Below are 18,543 nucleotides of genomic sequence, written 5' to 3' on the forward strand. Positions count from 1 at the left end.
ACTTTAGATTACCACGTCATTCTCTGCCTCTTAGTTGGGGGAGAGGGAAGCTGCTTCCACTGAGTCTGTAGCAATGTCAGCTGGAATATAGGGAGGGAGGGAGAAGTAGTGTGTGTTATGTTGCGTAACTATATGAAAATCTGCCTGTTGCCATAGCCATAACAGATGCAGATTCTAGGAAGATGTTCCTCAAAAACCCAACCAAGTAATCCCCTGAGTCAGACAGCAAACCTCCTGGGTCAGTTCTTTGGAAGCCAGAGATTTCCCCATTTGTAAATTCTTGTCTAAAGCAGTTTGAAAGAGATGCTCCTCCCCCGTCCCCAAGAAGGCATAAGTCGAGGGAGACAGCTAAATAGTCAAGACTGTCAAAAGTCACTAGCGATTTTGGATGACTCAATTTTTGGGTGCCCAACTTGAGGCACTTTAAAGAGGCCTGATTTCCAGGAAGTGCTGAGCACCCACCCTCTGAAAATCAGGGCCCTTTAAGGTGTGTCAAGTCATGCTCCCAAAATTATGAATCACTCTTGATCATTTTGGCCTTTGAATTTATTTGGCACCCTTGTTAAACTTTTATTTTTGGGGTGTGTGTGGGGGGGGGGAGGAGGGATTGTTGCAAAACAGGACTAGAGACAGGCCAGCAAGGCACTAGGTTTTCCTACCGCACAGTATATGTAGGTTAAACAAAGGGCGAATCTTTCTTTTTCCATGTATGGAACATCTTGTTGACTTGTCCATACTAATAGATCATTTCCTACCTGAAGGAAGTGGTGTGTTAGCTCTTAGGAGGTTTATAATTATACTGCATTAGTATTTGGGAAAAGTGTCATGGAAACATTTAAAATGAAAGCTCATGTTTCAGAGAAGCTGCCAGATGTGGAGATGACTGGTCTGGAAACATGAACACCGTCTGCAATGTGACTTCTGTGTCTCTGAACAAGCAGAGGGGTTTCAGACATGAACACAATCTGTGGTGAATGATTCTGATTCTAGACAGGCGGGCAGATCCAGCTTGAATAATTCTGCTGACCAACTGGCTGGAGTTTGGTTCTCTTGATAGGGAATTACTGTGCACACTGAACTGTGGAGAAGCTGATCAGGCCTCTGCAAGCTTTATTTCAGTAGGCTGCTTTGATCATATCCCCCTAAAAAATTCTCTCTCCTAACATATGCGCTTTGGATGATCCAGATTGTTTCAGCATTCAGATGTTCACATTATGAGCTAAGCATACCAGGCTTTTTCTATAGCTGTTCCTTTAGAAAGCATTCGAGATATCTCTAGTGTTTCTGTATGGATCTGGGCCAGATATTCTTTCCCAGATATATGATCTGATGGTAACCTAAGCCAGAGGGCATGGCTGCTAGGAATGGCAGAATGTTGGCCTAGCTCTTCTGGCAAAATCTACCTTCAGGTTCTGATAAGTGCCCTGGGGACTGTAAGTCAGCAGAGTCAGGCAAGGAGGACCTTAGTTTCACACCTTCTCTGGGTCTGATGGTCTCCTGCTCAGTGACTGTGGACAAGTGATGATATGGAATAGAATCCCTCACACCTTTCCAGCCCAGTGCTTCCAAGAGACAATAGATAACTTTTCTGGGTAAATGTGCGAGAGAACCCATAGGCTGTCAATACTAAAATAGAGTGTATGCCTGGAGTTAAAGCAGGCTTCAGAGAGAGGATTTGCCAAAACTTTTTTTAACTGAGGGGTGATCTCCCAAATGGCCCAGTGAATAAAGCATATTACTGGGGTTTAGGAGATCTGGGTTCTATTCCCAGCTAAGTCACCTGCTATGACCTCAAGTCACTTGCTGTACTTTTTGGTGCCTCAGTTTACCCATCTATAAAATGAAGATGATGCCTAGCCATCTTTTGAATCTCTGAGGTGTGTGTATGAAAAATGCAGTATTTAGTGGCCTGAATTTCGAAGATTATGGGTACCTGTAGCGGCCTTGGAAGTGAATGGGAGCTGGGGTGCTCAATATCACTGTATTTCAAGCCAATAACTGTAATATTAACTAGATTGCAGCAGTCCATTGACACAATGTGGAACTCGTTGTTAAGGGATGTGAAGGCCAAAACTATAACAAGATTCAAAAAAGAACTAGGTAAGTTCATGGAAGATAGGTCCATCAATTGTTATTAGCCAAGATGATCAGGGATGCAACCCCATGCTCTGTGTGAATCTACCTTCTGATTGCCAGAAACGGTGAGTGAGTGATGGGATGGATCACTCAATTACCTGTTCTGTTCATTCTTTCAGGAATCCCTGGCATTGGCCACTGTCAGAAGACAGGATACTGGGCTAGATGGACCTTTGGTCTGACCCAGTATGGCTGCTTTTATGTTCTTAGTGTCGCAAAGCAACACAGGTACAAATGCACAGAATAATTGTCTCTGCCCACACTCCACCTATCCTTTACCTCCTGCTTCTAGGCTGGGGGTGTCCTGTCTCTGTTCCTTCCTCTTTCCTTAAGCTGGGATCAAATCTTTTTCTTTGGGATCATTGGTCCTAGACCGGTGCTAGGCAAACTCTGATGGCCTTGTAGGCACTATATTAGTTTGCCTATATGTTCTTCTATCAGTAGCAGGTTCAGAGAGGGGGGACCATATAAACACCAGTGTCACTCCATTTATTAAAATAACTGCCTCAATATTGTGCTTTATTAAATCACTAGCTGCATCTGTGAAACTTAAATAAAAGTTATATGCACCTCTGCTGTGATCTAGGGCCCTGCATAGGATTATTCTTTAATTCCACTCTCGTTATTATAGCAGCAGGTCCTGTGGAACCCATGGGATCCCAGACCCACTGCACAACTCTACATGTAAAGTCCCACACAGGGCTCTACCTTGATCCTTTCTCCATGCAAAGTCTGAGGTGCCCCAGCTGCAAAGGCTGCTCCTCTTTGCACATTCAAAAGGGGCCCTATGAAGTGAACTTAAGCAAAATATCAGATTTGAGCCAAGATTTGAAAAAAGAGGTACCTAAAATTAGGCTCCTACGTCCACATTTAGACATCTAGAGGTGTGATTTTCAAAAATGCCAGCTTGACTTAGGAGCTTGTGATCTTTATGTAAATTTGAATTTTCTTGTGGAGGTGGGGAAGAAGTCTGATATTTTCTCCTGGTTATTTTGGGACATTGTAGCGCCTCTTGAACATGGGACAGGGACTGCTTCCGACAGCCAAAGCAGCATGGCACTCCAGTGCCTTGGTGATGGATGGCGTTCAGTTTGCTGATGTTGACATGCATGAGTGTATGTATCCGAAGTAGTCCCTGATGTTAGTTAGAAGTCCTTGGAATAAAGAACCTGTTAGCTCGCTCCGAATTCAGGCATGTAACACTTTGGCAGTGAGGATGGCTATGCTCCCACTGACTTTTCTCCTCTCCTCAGCAATCTTTCTTGCCCTGATGGCTGAGCCTATGGTGCTTGTTATGCAAATCACTCTCCATATATTTGTGGATTGCTTTCGGGGTCCAGCAAGTAGGGCTCCAGAGAGATGGGGTCTGTTCTTGGCTTTGCTGCTGACCTTCTAGGTGACTTTGGGCAAGTCACTTCCCTTATGTTTCCCCCATTTATAAAATGGGGGTGATACTTCCCTTTCTCCCTAAAGAACTTTAAGGTTTACAGATGAAAAGTGCTAGATAAGAGCTAAGTTTCATTCTTGTTAACGATGGCGACATCCCTGTTGCCAGGCAGTGAGCTTAGCTCTGACCCTGGCTGGCAATGGAAGGCCAACGTGCACTTCGTGCACTTCCCCTTCCTGATGACTTACAGGCTATTGCAGTTTCCATTCTAGAGAACTTCTTCATGCTGAAGTGAAAGAGGCTGTAGAAAGATAAGCATCTTGACAGTGCACAAAAAAAGCAGCTGATGTTCCTGACTGATACATTGTTTCTATCCAGGGGATTGTTTCTCTGTTTGTATGTGTTGTATCTCAGATGTTCCCGTTTGTATATGTTGTATCTCAGATGTTCCCTCTACAAACTGCCTTAAATTATCCATACCATGCATGCGTGAGTGACTAGTGCTGGAAAGTGTAGTTGTTTGGCTAGAAAAAGAACCTGGTATAGCTGAGGCTAAAATAATTGCTGACAAGATTGAAGATCATATATGGCCAATTAATTCTCTAATAGTGTAATCTGCAGATCTGCATAGGAGGAGTGGGTGAAATGCTGATGAACAGATATATACAGCTCATGATACAGATTCTGTGTTGAGCGTTTTAAGAGATACAGTACAGAAGGTGACAAGGAGTCCTGTGGCACCTTATGGGCTAACAGACGTATTGGAACATAAGCTTTCGTGGATGAATACCCATGTCTGTTAGTCTATAAGGTGCCATAGGACTCCTTGTCATTTTTTACAGATCCAGACTAACACGACTACCCCCCTGATACTTGAGCACAGAAGGTGTGGCCCTGGAGTAGAGTGGATGAAAGTGGCTTTGTATGACAGTTTTTAACTATCTAAATCAGGGGTAGGCAACCTATGGCATGGGTGCTGAAGGCGGCACGCGAGCTGATTTTCAGTGGCACTCGCACTGCCCTGATCCTGGCCACCGGTCCAGGCAGCTCTGCATTTTAATTTAATTTTAAATGAAGCGTCTTAAACATTTTAAAAATCTTATTTACTTTACATTCAACAATAGTTTAGTTATATATTATAGACTTATAGAAAGAGGCCTTCTAAAAACATTAAAATATATTACTGGCACGCAAAACCTTAAATCTGAGTGAATAAATGAAGACTCAGCACACCACTTCTGAAAGGTTGCCGACCCCTGATCTAAATTATGGGCTGCTGCAAAGCCCCTGGGGAAATACGTTAATTGAGGGCAAACTTCCCCAGGGCTGCCTATGGGTTGCACAGCAGCTGAGAACTTCTGTAGCTCTCAGCATTGTGCTACTTTCCTTCTGTTTTGCTGGGGCTGCAAGGGGAGCAGCATAGGGGCAATTTATGACCTTTCTTTCGCAGCTCTTTCACATCGATGCACTATCAGAGCCCAAGACAGAATTGGCCCCCACATATCTCATAAGTACAGTATACAGCAGTTACTTCCCTTATGATTTCATTGTGTCTCTCCTGCACGTGTCCAGTTGCACAGCATAGTTCATTAGACAAAGGAGGTTCTCAATATGGTCTGGCAGGACACTTGGCCACAGTTCTAATTTCTGAATTGGTGTGTGTGACATTACTGTGTAGATAACTGTGGTTCACCTCACTCCCTTCATTACTGCTTTGCTGTGTTGCCACAGGCAGCCTGCACAGTCAGCTCTACACTCCTGGATTTAGAGTCTAACCTGCTCCACACTTACACAAAGGAAATAATCTTCTGCACTGGGGAGCACTTAAAAGTGCCGACACTGCACGGAGCTGCTAAAAACAGGAGACTTGTGGTTTGGCTATACTTGCGAGTTAGAGCGCATTAAAGCAGCCCCGGAGGCCCTAGCTCACTACCCATCCACACTGGCAAGGCATGTAGAGCGCTCTGACTCCGCAACTACAGCTCTCCTCATACTCCACCTCGGCGAGTGGAATAATGTTTGATGCGCCCCCACTGGAGCGCTGCGGTGCTAGTGTGAATGGGCTGTTGCATTACTGTGCTCTGATCGGCCTCCAGAAACGTCCCATAATCCCCTTAAGTCAAGTGGCCACTCTTGTCATAGTTTTGAGTCGCTGCAGGAATGCAGATATGCCCTTTGAAAGCTCCATTTCTGACAGCTGGCTGCTTATATGCTCCAAGACAAAGCAACCATTAGTGTGGAATGCTGTGTGAGAGAGAGAGAGGTCGGAGGGAAGGGGGTCTGCTGCTGTCTGAACTTACAGGACAGCATGCTGACATGCTCTCAGCCCCCCCAACCCCCCCTCCCCCCATACACACAACAGACTTCCCTGTCACACCCCACTCCACCCCCATTTGAAAAGCATGTTGCAGTCACTTGCATGCTGGGATAGCTGCCCATAATGCACCGCTCCCAATGCCACTGCAAGTGCCACAAATGTGGCCATGCCAGTGCGCTTGAAGCTGTCAGTGTGGACAGACTGCGGCGCCTTCTCTACTGCGCCCTCCGAAGGCTGGTTTAACTCAAAGTGCTCTACATCTGCAAGCGTAGTCATGCCCTTGGTCCTTGCCCTGCAAAAATTGCATTCCAAACCGATGCTAACACATTGGGAGACCCAGAGAGAGCTCCTGTTGGAGTTGTTTGTGTTAAGTATCATGGTGACAACTGTGCATCTGCAGAATTCTGTATTGTGGAAACTGCCACCTGGATTCATGCAGTGGACCTCGTATCTTTCTAAAGTAACAGGTTGTTGCTGGATGCATTTCTTCCTCAGTCTTATGCAGGGATAATATTTATTTAACACACACACTCCTTCAAGTTTCTGCGGCACATGGCACCGAGTCAGCCACAGGGCTGGGCAACTGCATAGGAAGTGGGGAATAAAATAACACCAGGGATGTGGCCTTTGTGCAGCAGAGATTGATAATTGCTTTTGTTTGTGATGGAAGCTGTCCTTCAGGGGTTACAAGCTAAGACCAGCTGTTTGTGTGGCTTGATGGGAGTAAGGCAGCTCTGGCAGCCATCTGTTGCCAGGAGGAGGTAAGCATCACTGTCTTGGATGTCTAGAGCTCCTATATCAAAAGATCCCATCACCCGAGGTTTGCTAGGTTCTTTCAAGTGTTGAAGCTATCAGCAACTCTAGTTGTGTTACCTACCTTTACTATCTTGAATCTGCACCTAATGCTTTCCAGGGGGCCATGGCTAGATTTTGAAAGGCTAGTCTGGGATCCAGTGTTGTTTGGGTGAATACAGGGCCTGATCCTAGTCCCACTAACTGCAAAACTCCCGTTGACTTAAACAATGCAGGATGCAGTCCTTATTGTGCAGAGACAGCCCAGCACAACATGAAGAAATTGTTAGACTTGTGCCTAAAGATTTAGGCAAGGCTGGTTTGCAAGTGATTTTTTTCCAACTGCTGCTTTAGACAGAGGCACATCTTTTGAACTGCGTGAGGCCTGATCTGCACCAGATTGTAGCAGTCACTCACATGTCCACATCACCAAAAATATGTCCACCTTCTAGTCTTTTCTGGGACTTACCTGCTGATGTTGCCAAGTTTATTCCCAAGTCATGCCACGATTGTGAGCCATAATTACCTGGTAACTAGCTTTCTCTGGACAATGCTGCCTAGTCTTATTTTGAAGAACTGATTGCTAAGCAGTTTTGGAGCCATCTCTCTGTTCTGTGTTTGTACAGCACTTAGCACAACAGGGTTCTGGTCTGTGATTGGGGCTGCTGGATACTACAGGAAAACAGAAGCCTAGCACTTCCTTTGTTCTACAGTGTTTCTCTGCACTGCCAACTACAGATGCTTCAGACTGTGGGCTAGGAGCAGAGCTCTCACAGATTCTGGAATGTATATCTGAAAGAACAGCGATATGTTTTTGCGAGGATGCTAACTGAGGCTGAATGGATATGCGTGATTTTTATGCACTGAGACTCTAGCAGGGGGGCTTCAAAGGGAAACGGCTCCAGCCTACCAACCTGCAGTCACAGGCAGCACTAGACAAGCTGCTCGTAACTGAACTGAGACCTGGTTTAAGACTCCCAATTCTGCATTTAAATTAACAAGATGAGTTTTTAAAGGTGCCATGAAGGGAGAGGGAGTGAAGACCAAAAGGAATTAAAGTGACTGACTTTTAAATGTCTCCCTGCCTCTCAGAAGCAATTTGTGGCCACTGACCATTTTAAATTCACGTGTTTAAATAAATAATTGGGAGTATTGAATTGCTCCCAGTGGAGATTTATTTTCAGTAGAAAGTGAATTGAAACTTCACTGTTGTTCCGCAAACTGCTTCTTAAGGGCAGGCAGGCAGGCTTAGGGAGTGGGGCCTAATGAGCTCAGGTTTCCTAAATAAAAGGAGTAATATAATATAATTATATAGCTAATAAATCAACATCCAAAGCAGAAAGGGAGTTTATGGTCTTTTCCCTACTATTTTTTTTTTCATATTTTTCTACCACAAACTGTTTTCCTTAGTGCAAGGATGAAATACAATTAAGTCTCTTTAAAAGTTTAAATACATCTAAAACTAATGATCTGAGCCAAGATTTTCAAATGTTTAGTGACTCATCTTGGCTGCATTTTTTTTTTTTTAGGGGTTCAGTGAGACTCCTTAAAGGAGTCTGATTTTTCAAAAAGCCCTGATCACCCACCCTCTGAAAATCAGACCTCATTAAGCTATCGCAAGTGGGATGTCCAATAATTGAGGCACACTCCATCACTAATCACTTTTAAAAATCTTGGCCCTAAACTCTAAGTGCATTATATAATTGGTCCACACCTTGGTCATCCGAAACATGTGAGGTGTGTCCTGATAGACTAGTAACGAAAACCCCTAGAGTTGCTTATTGGTATATTTAGTATTTTTTCTTAGGCTACCTTTACACGCAGAGCTAGGAGTGCGATTCCCAGCTTGCATATACACATACTCATGCTAGCTTGATGGAGAGTTAGCATGAGTATGAGTAGTAGTGCAACCACAATAGCATGGGCAGTGGTAGCACAAGTAAGCCATCTTGAGTACATATCCACAGGGTTCAGGCAAGGTTGCACTTGGCGTGACTGAGTAGTGCTGCCACTGCCCATGCTACCACAGCTACACTACTGTTTATACTCGCGCTAACTCTCATCTAGTCACCCCAGTGTGCATACGTGAGCTGGAAATGACAGCCCTAGGATATGATGAGTCATGTCCAAACAATGCCAGAGCTGTTATGCACTTACATTATTTCCGCCCTTCTGTGTGAAATTCATATAGAAGGTGAAGTTTGTTTATCTAAAACAATTTATTCAAATGTTTCAAATGGTTCCTTAAGGCATTTGAATAAGTTGGGGTACAATGCATATAGGGGAAACATGGTGATGAGAGTTAGCTAGCCGTCGCTGGAACATATTAAGAGTATGTGTTTATACTAGTGAGACTCTGAATTACAAGCCTCTTTTTTGCAATACCTGGAATAAAGCAGTTGTTTAGTTCTTTCCTGGCTACATTAGGTAAGACATGGGAGGTAATTGTCCTGCTCTCTTCAATGCTGGTGAGGCCTCAGTTGGAGTACTGTATCCAGTTCTGATTGCCACACTTTAAGAAAGATGTGGCAAAATTGGAGCGAGTCCAGAGGAGAGCAACGGAAATGATGATAGGTTTAGACAACCGAGCATCTGAGGAAAGGCTGAAAGAATTGAACATGTTTAGTCTAGAGAACAGGAGGCTGAGATGGAGAGATAAAAGTCTTCATATACCTAAATAGTGGTTATAAAGAGGATGGTGATCAATTGTCCATCAAGGGTAGGATAACTAGTAATCATCTTAGTTTGTAGCAAGGGAGATTTAGATTGGCTATTAGGAAATCCTTTCTAACTATAAGGGTGGGTAAGCATGGAACAGGCTTCCAAGGGAGGTTGTGGAATCCCCATCACTGAAGGGTTTTATGAATAGGTTGGACAAACACTTGTCAGGGATGGTCTCACTCGGGGTCAGCAACCTTTCAGAAGTGGTGTGCGGAGTCTTCATTTAGTCACTCTAATTTAAGGTCTCGTGTGCCAGTAATACATTTTAACGTTTTTAGAAGGTCTCTTTCTATAAGTCTATAATATATAACTAAAATGTTGTTGTATGTAAAGTAAATAAGGTTTTTTAAATGTTTAAGAAGCTTCATTTAAAATTAAATTAAAATGCAGAGCCCCCCCTCAGACTGGTGGCCAGGATCCGGGCAGTGTGAGTGCCACTGAAAATCACCTCATGTGCCACCTTCGGCACCCGCGTCATAGATTGCCTACCCCTGGTCTAGCTTCATTAGGTCCTATCCCTCCAAGGGGGGATGGACTAGATGACCTCTTGAGGTCCCTTCCAGCCCTGTATGTCTGTGCTTGTCTAACCATGCAGCAGCAAGCTTTCCAGGGAGCAGGGACCACAGCAGAGTTACAGATATTAGCCTTTGTTTTGCTGAATGTATTATTTTTATTAATATATAAGAACATATGAAGATAAATATGACACCCATGCTTTTAAAACACATCATTTGGGTTACCCTTTTGCTTTTCCCCCACAATTCAACTCCACTATGGTTTTTAACTATTTCCATTATGTTGCAGAACAGCAGATGTAGAAATTGCTTGATACCACTTGAAAGCTGAGATTTTCCCTCTGATGTAGGGTGATTTTTATGCGTGGACAGGAATCAGGATACGGGCAACAACTGAGTAAGAGGCCAGGTTACTTCTGCAGTGAAGACGAGCCTTATGGTAAATAGGCAGTCACACAGGACTGTCTTTCCATATTCTTAGCTTAAACCACAGCACTCACCCACCTCACCCCACCCCCAAAAAACCCCACCACCCTATCATGATGATGCAGTGTACATTAAAGTTGAGAAAGTGTTTAGGGACATTAATTACAGCCTTTTTAGCATGGCATTATTAACTTTAGCCCTTTAGTAGTGGGGTGGGCCATCACTGGAGGAGAGTGTCAGAGGGGTAGCCGTGTTAGTCTGTATCTGTAAAAGCAGCAGAGAGTCCTGTGGCACCTTATAGACTAACAGACATTTTGGAGCATGAGCTTTCGTGGGTGAATACCCACTTCGTCAGATGCATGTAGTGGAAATTTCCAGGGGCAGGTATATATATGCAGGGAAGCTGGAGATAATGAGGTAGTTCAATCAGGGAAGATGAGGCCCTGTTCTAGCAGTTGAGGTGTGAAAACCAAGGGAGGAGAAACTGGTTCTGTAATTGGCAAGCCATTCACAGTCTTTGTTTAATCCTGAGCTGATGGTGTCAAATTTGCAGATGAACTGAAGCTCAGCAGTTTCTCTTTGAAGTCTGGTCCTGAAGTTTTTTTGCTGCAGGATGGCCACCTTAAGGTCTGCTATAGTGTGGCCAGAGAGGTTGAAGTGTTCTCCTACAGGTTTTTGTATATTGCCATTCCTAATATCTGATTTGTGTCCGTTTGTCCTTTTCCATAGCGACTGTCCAGGGGAGGAGAATATATACAAGTCTTCCTTCATGTAAAAAAAGAGATGTGTTCTTATCTCAAGTTAACTAACACGAAGTAAAATCCTCATGAAGATTATGTAATTTGTAGTTTCCACACAAATTAGCGAGTCAAATTAAAGACTATGGGGGAGCCCAGGCTTTACCTCTACCTGCTAGGTTGTGTGAAAACTACAGACTGCCTTGTCTTTATTAGGATTTTACCTCAAGTTAACAACCTGCTTTTTTGTACTGAAGACAAGGCCTAAGAAAAGGGTGATCAAACAACCTGTTGCAGGATCTCGAAAATAGAATTAAGGTGCCCCTAGAATAGCTCACTTATCACTCTGTCCTGGGTTTACCAAGGGTTCCCTCAAAACAGCCCACTTATTAACCAACCTGTTTTCCTAAGGTCTGGGTTTCCAGGGTGGCTAAGGAAATACCTGGAGGACATGGATACAACCTTCTGATAAATGATTGGCACAAAACAGTGTTCTTTCCAAAATCTGGCACCTTTGTATTGGTGCAAATTCCCTTACAGCAAGTCAAAGAGCACCCCAAACCATATTGCCTTGTGGTTTGAAATGTTCTGAAGTGGCTGCCCCCTGTTTCCGATGGCCAGTCTGCTGCAGGATGCTGACAGCAATTGATAACGGTTCTTTAGGTCTTACATATAAACATTTTCTTCACAATCAACACATGCACATACATACATCTTTATTAACACACACACTAACACTGTGCTATCCTATACTACGACTATAACTTTGACTGGCAAGCTTATTTTGTCTGCTGACTTTGCTCTATTGACAGGATTCTCTCTGGTGGTAGTGGTGGTGCTGCTGCTTGTCTTTCAGGTCTCAGGTCTCTGCTTCTTCAGCTCTTCCCTCCTCATGTCAGTTGCCTACTGAGACACACTGACTTTTATACTGTCCTGTCAGAACTTTCTAGACACTTCTGTTGATATCTTCCTGTCAGATCTTTCTTGGGTGCATGCCAACTGCCAATCATTCCAAACTATTAGTTCTCTTTTTAGCCTGCAATTGTTGTTTACCTCATAGTTATGATCTGCTGACCTTTCTCCTACTTTGGTTTTCCCACCAATTTTATTTTTAGTCTGTGTGACCTGCAGCTTTCGCTTTATCATGGAGTGCCTCTTGCTTATTTAAAATGGAAGCCAGAGGTACAAAATGGAGTCTGGGGAGTTTTCTCTGGTATCAGGAGGAGAATAGAAAGGAAGTCTTTTTGCCTCCTCCATACCACAGCTGGTCTGGTACATTATATCACATTTTACATCACATATGTTGTGGATCACTGACAAAGACAGGGTGTTGAACTAGATGGACCAATGGTCTGATGCAGGGCCCCAATTTTTTCCAAGATCTAATTGGTTAATGTGTGGCTGTTAGATGGAACCAAGTAAATTCTGAGAGATCATGGATAAAAAAACTGCTGCCCAAGTATTTGTATGTGGGGTTTTTTGTTTGTTTGAAATCACAAATCTGTAAAAACCCTCCAAAAAGCTGGGAAATACCTTTTCTTTCCTGAACAATTTGTATCTCCTTGTGGCTTGCATCTGAGCTTGAAGTTTGTAAGTTTCTGCTTTTTTTCACTTCCACTTTTCCACCTGCACTCTGAGTCATTTTAAAGCAGAGTTTTGGTCACCACTGTAAACTGCTCCAACAGGGGCCAAGACAGATGTGAGAGTGTGCTATGGAGTGGCGCAAAGTTTAAAGCTAGTTCCGGTCAGTGGTGACTGAAAGATCGCATCAGAAGTGTCTTGGTGCTCTCAGCCCATCCTGGGTGAGCTGGTGTCCACATTGCAAAACAAACACAAACCAACAAACACCACTGCAGCTGGCACCCTCAGCACAGAGATCAAGGAGTTAGTGGAGTTGGAGTTGGAGATGGAGATGAAACTCCTGTCTCTCCTTACAGCTGGGCCTATTCAGGTCAGGTTTGGTGTACATGGGCTGGGATGTGGGGCCAGCTTGCAACACTGAAGTCCACACAGTATCGGCTCTTTGGACAGAGAGCAGAGTTCAGAGCTCTGTGTTTGGCACTATTCAACTGAACTACATGCCTTCAAAAAACTAAGTAGAAGCCCCTCCTGTTCCAGCAGAGGGAGCTCCATGCATTTGTGAGGCTGCCTGTCTAAAATTCTCAAGAATTGTAACATTCAAAAACCAATAGGAGAACACTTCAATCTCCCTGGACGCTCAATAACAGACTTAAAAATGGCAATTCTTCAACAACAAAAACTTCAAAAACAGACTCCAACGAGAAACTGCAGAACTGGAATTAATTTGCAAACTGGACACCATCAAATTAGGCCTGAATAAAAACTGGGAGTGGATGGGTCACTACAAAAAGTAATTTTCCCTCTGCAGAGACTCACACCTTCTTGTCAACTGTTGGAAATGGGCCACCTTGATTGCATTGGCCTCGTTAGCACTACAAAAGTGATTTTCCCTCCCTTGATATTCACCCCTCTTGTCAACTGTTGAGAATAGGCCACTTCTGCTTTAACTGAATTGGCCTTGTTAACACTGACCCCTCACTTGGTAAGGCAACTCCCATCTTTTAATGGGCTATAATATATATTCTGCTTACTAAGCGACAAGTAACCATGGATACTTCACATTCTGCTTACTGTTTTGGTTTTTTTTTTTCACTCCATGCATCTGATGAAGTGAGTTTTGGCCCACAAAAGAGTATGCTCAGATACATTCGTTAGTCTCTTAAGGACTCTTCATTGTTTTTCCTGAAGACAGTTTGTTTGTGACTGATTTCTTATGTTCTCCCTCTAGGTTCTCCCTGAGTTGTAGCAGTGGCATGGCTATGCTAAGGAGCTTTTATTAAACGTGATTGGAGGCCTTTGCCAGGACACAAACAGCTTGACTCTCAACAACACCAGGTACTTGAACTGGGTTATTTCCTGTACACCTAGGGGGCAGGCAGTGTGTTAGGTGCTGACACCTAACACACTGCCAACCCCGGAGCACCCCCAGAGTCAGTGCCTATGATCAGGACATCTTGGATCCTTCACTAGCCAGGCCAGAGGTCCACTTGGAGCTAAACTTGCTCTCCATTCCAACAGCTGACCCCAGCTAAGGCAGAACGCCCTGACTCTAAAAGCCCCTGTTCCTTTCTAGGTCTCTTGCTGTCATGGTGATTGTCAGCCCCCAGGCCTCTCTATTATCATGCCTATTCATAAAGCAGGAAGGCGGAGCTACCAATGAGGGGAAGCATTGTGACCTCCTATCCCACCCCTCTTCACTCCTAAAAAAGGGCCTACTTGCTCATCTGGTCCAGTTTTCACAGTGGTCCCTATGACTGCCAAATCACCAAGCATGTGTTCCTGGGGAAGGCCCATGCTGCGCAAAGCAGGGCTGGATTATCAAAGAGAATCTCTGGGACAAAGTGGCTTGCAGGTTCGTTGGCATCTTCCTTTTGTTCCCTTGCAGGGAAAGGACTCGTGCGTTGAAAGCTAAGGATAACACAACTGCACCAGCCCAGCAGCCAGCATGGATCAGGTTAGTTCCAAAAGGTTTTATGTTTCAAAATGCCGTAAGTTTAAATTTTCAGAAGTGACTGGTGATCTTGTGTGCCCAGCTTAAGGAGTGTGATTTCCCTCTGCCCTGACCCTCTGAAAATCAGGCCTCTTTTGAGGTATCTAGTGATTTTGGGTGCTCAACTTTAGTCACTTTTTAAAATATAGGCCAAAAAAAGTGTATTATTTAACATTTAATAATTTGGGGGATACTCAGTCTGAACTCATTTTGGTTCCTAGTCCCTGTGCAAGTTTGGGTATGCAGGCACCATGTTTCTGTACAGCTTGGACTTTCTGCCAACATGCTGCCACCCATACAGGCAGCTCATTCCCCAGTCTGTGTGGATGGGTGTGCCTGCATATCTGACATCAGACTCAAGCTGCCTGCTCTCTTTCTGACGCTAGCTGAACATGGTCATTATTGACTTTGTCAGGGTCCCAGTCAAACAGTGAGATGAAAGATGTGCTCTTAACTTTTGAAGAGTCTGTATTTTTGGGGGGTGAGAACCCTCCCCTGGTTAATATCTCACATCGCTTATTTTTAAAAGGTAAATGGACATTAGTCTGTTTCCTGTCATAAATATAAGCAACTGATCAATTCCCAAATTCAAGGTAACAGGCTTATGGTCTGAGTTTGTGTAAGTACATGTTTTAAAATGGTAGTTTTAAACTGCAGCTTGAAATACATGGAGCATCTTAAATTAATCCTTCCACCACTGGATTAGTAAAAACAAAAACATGCAGCACTTTCTGTAGGTCCTACACATAAACAAAGCCATGACAATCAGAATGCAGTCATGCAACTATGCAGTCTCTTTGGTGAACATTATTTTAGGCTCCTGGAGGAGGTCCACAATAGAGAGACAGTAGTGGAAAAGTCCTCTCAGGCAGGAGTGTCTTGTTAGCTGTCAGATTCATGATGACTTTTGGGGCTTATTTTTAGGGTCTGCGTGGCGATGTACAGGTGGAGTGCATCCTCGTGTATTCGTTTCTGAAGAACTGTCACAACTGTGATTTCAGCAAAGAGCTGGATTCTCTGAGAAGCCAGGTGATGGTTTCCTCACCAAAAGACTTCCTCTGTGTTGAGTCTGATGATGGGGAGCTTCAGACCGATGGGAATCGGAGTGGCCGGTTCCAGAATGGTGAGCCAGGTAAGTACTCTCCTTCTTCCCTTATCCCACTGTCCTGAAGCTGATCTCTTCTGTAGCAGAATGGTACAGGGAGTATTTTCTCTGCGGAATATTGCTGTGCTGTCGCTCTTGATGTTAACAAATTGGACTTTCTCAGTTCAGAAGGTACAGGTGATGCTTAGCAGCTTATCTTCCCTGTCTAGGTATTTCTGGAGCACTCTTCACCATAGTACCCAGATGCCTTTTCTTCCACACCCTTGCAGTTTGCCATAATGGAGCCCCAAACTCCATTGTTAGGCCTTAAGTTTTAGAAGGTGTTTGGATAATTGGCACCTGTTGGCTAGTTTAGAACTGGGACTCTAGGAACAACTCATATGTCTGCTATTTGGGCTGAAATTCACCACATTTTGCTTTGCCTGTGTGATGGGGAAATGGTATCCAAAGATAGCTAATGCAACAGGAATAGTACTGACTGTTATCCACAGTGTAGTGCCCCCAGGGGCATTGCTATACTACCTTGGGCTGTGACCTCATCATCTCATAGGCTAAGCAGGTCTGAGCCTGCTTAACTACTCTTGGATGGGTGATCTCTCAGATCAATCCGGGTGTTTATGGTAGGTGGCACTCTGCCCTCCAAATCGGTATTGAACTAATGCCCCAGGATGGTGTCAGAGGTGGCTCTGGTAATAGAGATGCTGTATTCTAGATGAGATGTAAGAGGTCCTGGCCATGGTTGTGAAAGATCACGTGGCTTTTTCACCCTCCAGGATGAGGATGTTACCGCAGTGGCCTGGCCAAATTTCATTTCAGTAGCTATATTTTAAATTCTCCCTGCAGTATCATTTGGGTCAGATATTTCTCCTGAGCTACTATGTAGTGCTGCTGGACATTTAGTTCTCCATTCAGGGCTATCGTGTTCCACCTCAGAGGTGGCTGCATGTCAGTGATGAGTGGAATGATCCCTGGGGCGTATAGTAGTTTCAAACACTTTGTGGGGAGAGCTGCTGTGCCTTGCAGTTGAAAGCAAGAGCGTTTCTGGGGTACTTGAGCCTGTTGTAACACCTGCACTGGACCTAGATTTGGTCATGTCTGTATGTGAACAAAATCCTGTTTAAAACCATCTCTTTATTTTGCTGGAATTAGGTTCTGGTTTTGATGAGGACGTTTTCCAGCTCATCGGCGCTCAGCTTGCTGAGATCGGGGACCAGTTGGCTAGGGAGATCGATCAGAGAGTAGTAAATGATCTAGTGCTGCAATTTGTGAATGAGAATCTGTCCAGAGCGGTAAGTGAGGAATTCAGCTGATTAGCAATAACTAAAGAAAGATGAAAATGTAACAGATCCCTCTGGAAGTGATCAGCAGAATGGAGAGTTGCCTGCGTTATTGTTTTAGGTAGTTTGTTGCTTTCAGTATGACCAGGCAAGAATCCATCCTTTGCATGCACCTTCCATGTAAAGATTCCAAAAAGCATTACATCAGCTTCACAACATCGTGAGAGGTAGGTCCAGCAGTGTTGTCATCCCCATCTTGCAGTGGGGAAGCTAAGGCACAGATAGGGTAAAGGCCTGACTTTCAGATGTGCTTAGCACTCTGTGGCCACTAACATCAGTGGGAGTTGCAAGAACCCAGCACCTCCTGAAAATCAGGCCAAAAATCACTGCAAAGAAACCCACAGCAGGGAGTCTCAGAGTCTAAGTCAACTGTCTAAGGCTCAAGCTATAGGACTAAAAATAGCAGTGTAGACATTCCTGCTTGGACTGGATTCTGGGCTCTTAAAGCCACCCCCATCATCAGGTTTCAGAGCCTGGGCTCCAGCCTGAGCAGGAACATCTCCACTCCATTACCATTTTAGCCTGAAGATCAGGGCTCTGAGACTTGCTGCTGTGGATTTGTGGGGTCTTTTGGTTTAGTTTGGCTTTTGCGGTGTAGATGTGCCCTAAGTGACTTAGATAACACTGAACCTTGTGCATTTGTTAAGACTGTAAGACTCTCTCAGCTGTTTCATGTACACAGGTAGGCACACTGGTGCTTAAGTAATACTATCAGTTGCAGAAACTCAGCAACCCTTAGATACTACAGTGTTGGGTGTTGCAGAAAACCCTTGGAGGAAGGAATAAAGACCAGCTTTTCCAACTCCACTCATGTGCTTTAGCCATAAACCATCCTTCCTCTCAGAAGGACCTAGGTCTAGATCTGCTAGTCAGTTTTGTTCACCTCCTTGGAGCTCTCCATTATCTTCAGATAAGTGTGGCATTTTGGGCTCATCCACTCTTGCCCAGGGTATGTTTCCCAAGCATCTCTGTGCAAGTTACAGGCAATGCAGTGTGTGATCTGTTATGCTCCAGAGTCAAACTCTCAGCAAGTGGCGTGTGGTAGACAATGCTGGATTATCTTAAACAATCTGTCTATTTATATCATAAAACCCCTTGTTGTATAAAATCTGAAGGACTCCGAGTAGCCACAATTCCCACTGACCTTCAGTGGCAGCTGAGAGTGCTCAGGACCTTATTAGACCTCCAATTTATGACCTTGGCATAAAACTTTTAAACTCCAGCAATATAGGAGGCAGAGACATGCACTTTTTTTGCACGGGACTAGATAAGCTTTTTGTGCATTGCTTAGTCAGAGTATTTACGCATCTTAGTTTGTGCAGCGTCTAGATCAGTGGCGGGCAAACTGCGGGCCATGTGCGGCCCATCAGGGTAATCTGATTGCAGGCTGCGAGACATTTTGCTGAAGTTGACCGTCAGTAGGCACAGCCCCCTAGCTCCCAGTGGTTGAGGGGGGCCGGGCCTACAGACGGTCAACATCCACAAAATGTCTCACGGCC

At 44.3% G+C, this 18,543-nt stretch overlaps 1 protein-coding gene across 4 annotated transcripts in view; it reads left to right on the plus strand.

The window, feature by feature from the left end:
* BID (BH3 interacting domain death agonist) overlaps positions 1-18,543 on the plus strand; it is a 33,999-nt gene that overhangs the window by 11,255 nt on the left and 4,201 nt on the right. For 3 of the 4 annotated variants that reach the window (XM_030542875.1, XM_030542898.1, XM_030542884.1), the window contains exons 2-5: positions 13,841-13,947; positions 14,498-14,566; positions 15,527-15,734; positions 16,857-16,996. In XM_030542875.1, the coding sequence (XP_030398735.1) occupies positions 14,558-14,566; positions 15,527-15,734; positions 16,857-16,996 (357 nt within the window). In that variant the 5' untranslated portion in view covers positions 13,841-13,947; positions 14,498-14,557. Of the gene's footprint in view, positions 1-10,170; positions 10,308-13,840; positions 13,948-14,497; positions 14,567-15,526; positions 15,735-16,856; positions 16,997-18,543 lie in introns of those variants that run through there. The other variant, XM_030542889.1, reaches the window with a different exon arrangement.

The sequence above is a fragment of the Gopherus evgoodei genome, chromosome 1 (assembly GCF_007399415.2).
Source record: "Gopherus evgoodei ecotype Sinaloan lineage chromosome 1, rGopEvg1_v1.p, whole genome shotgun sequence".
Lineage (NCBI taxonomy): Eukaryota > Metazoa > Chordata > Testudines > Testudinidae > Gopherus > Gopherus evgoodei.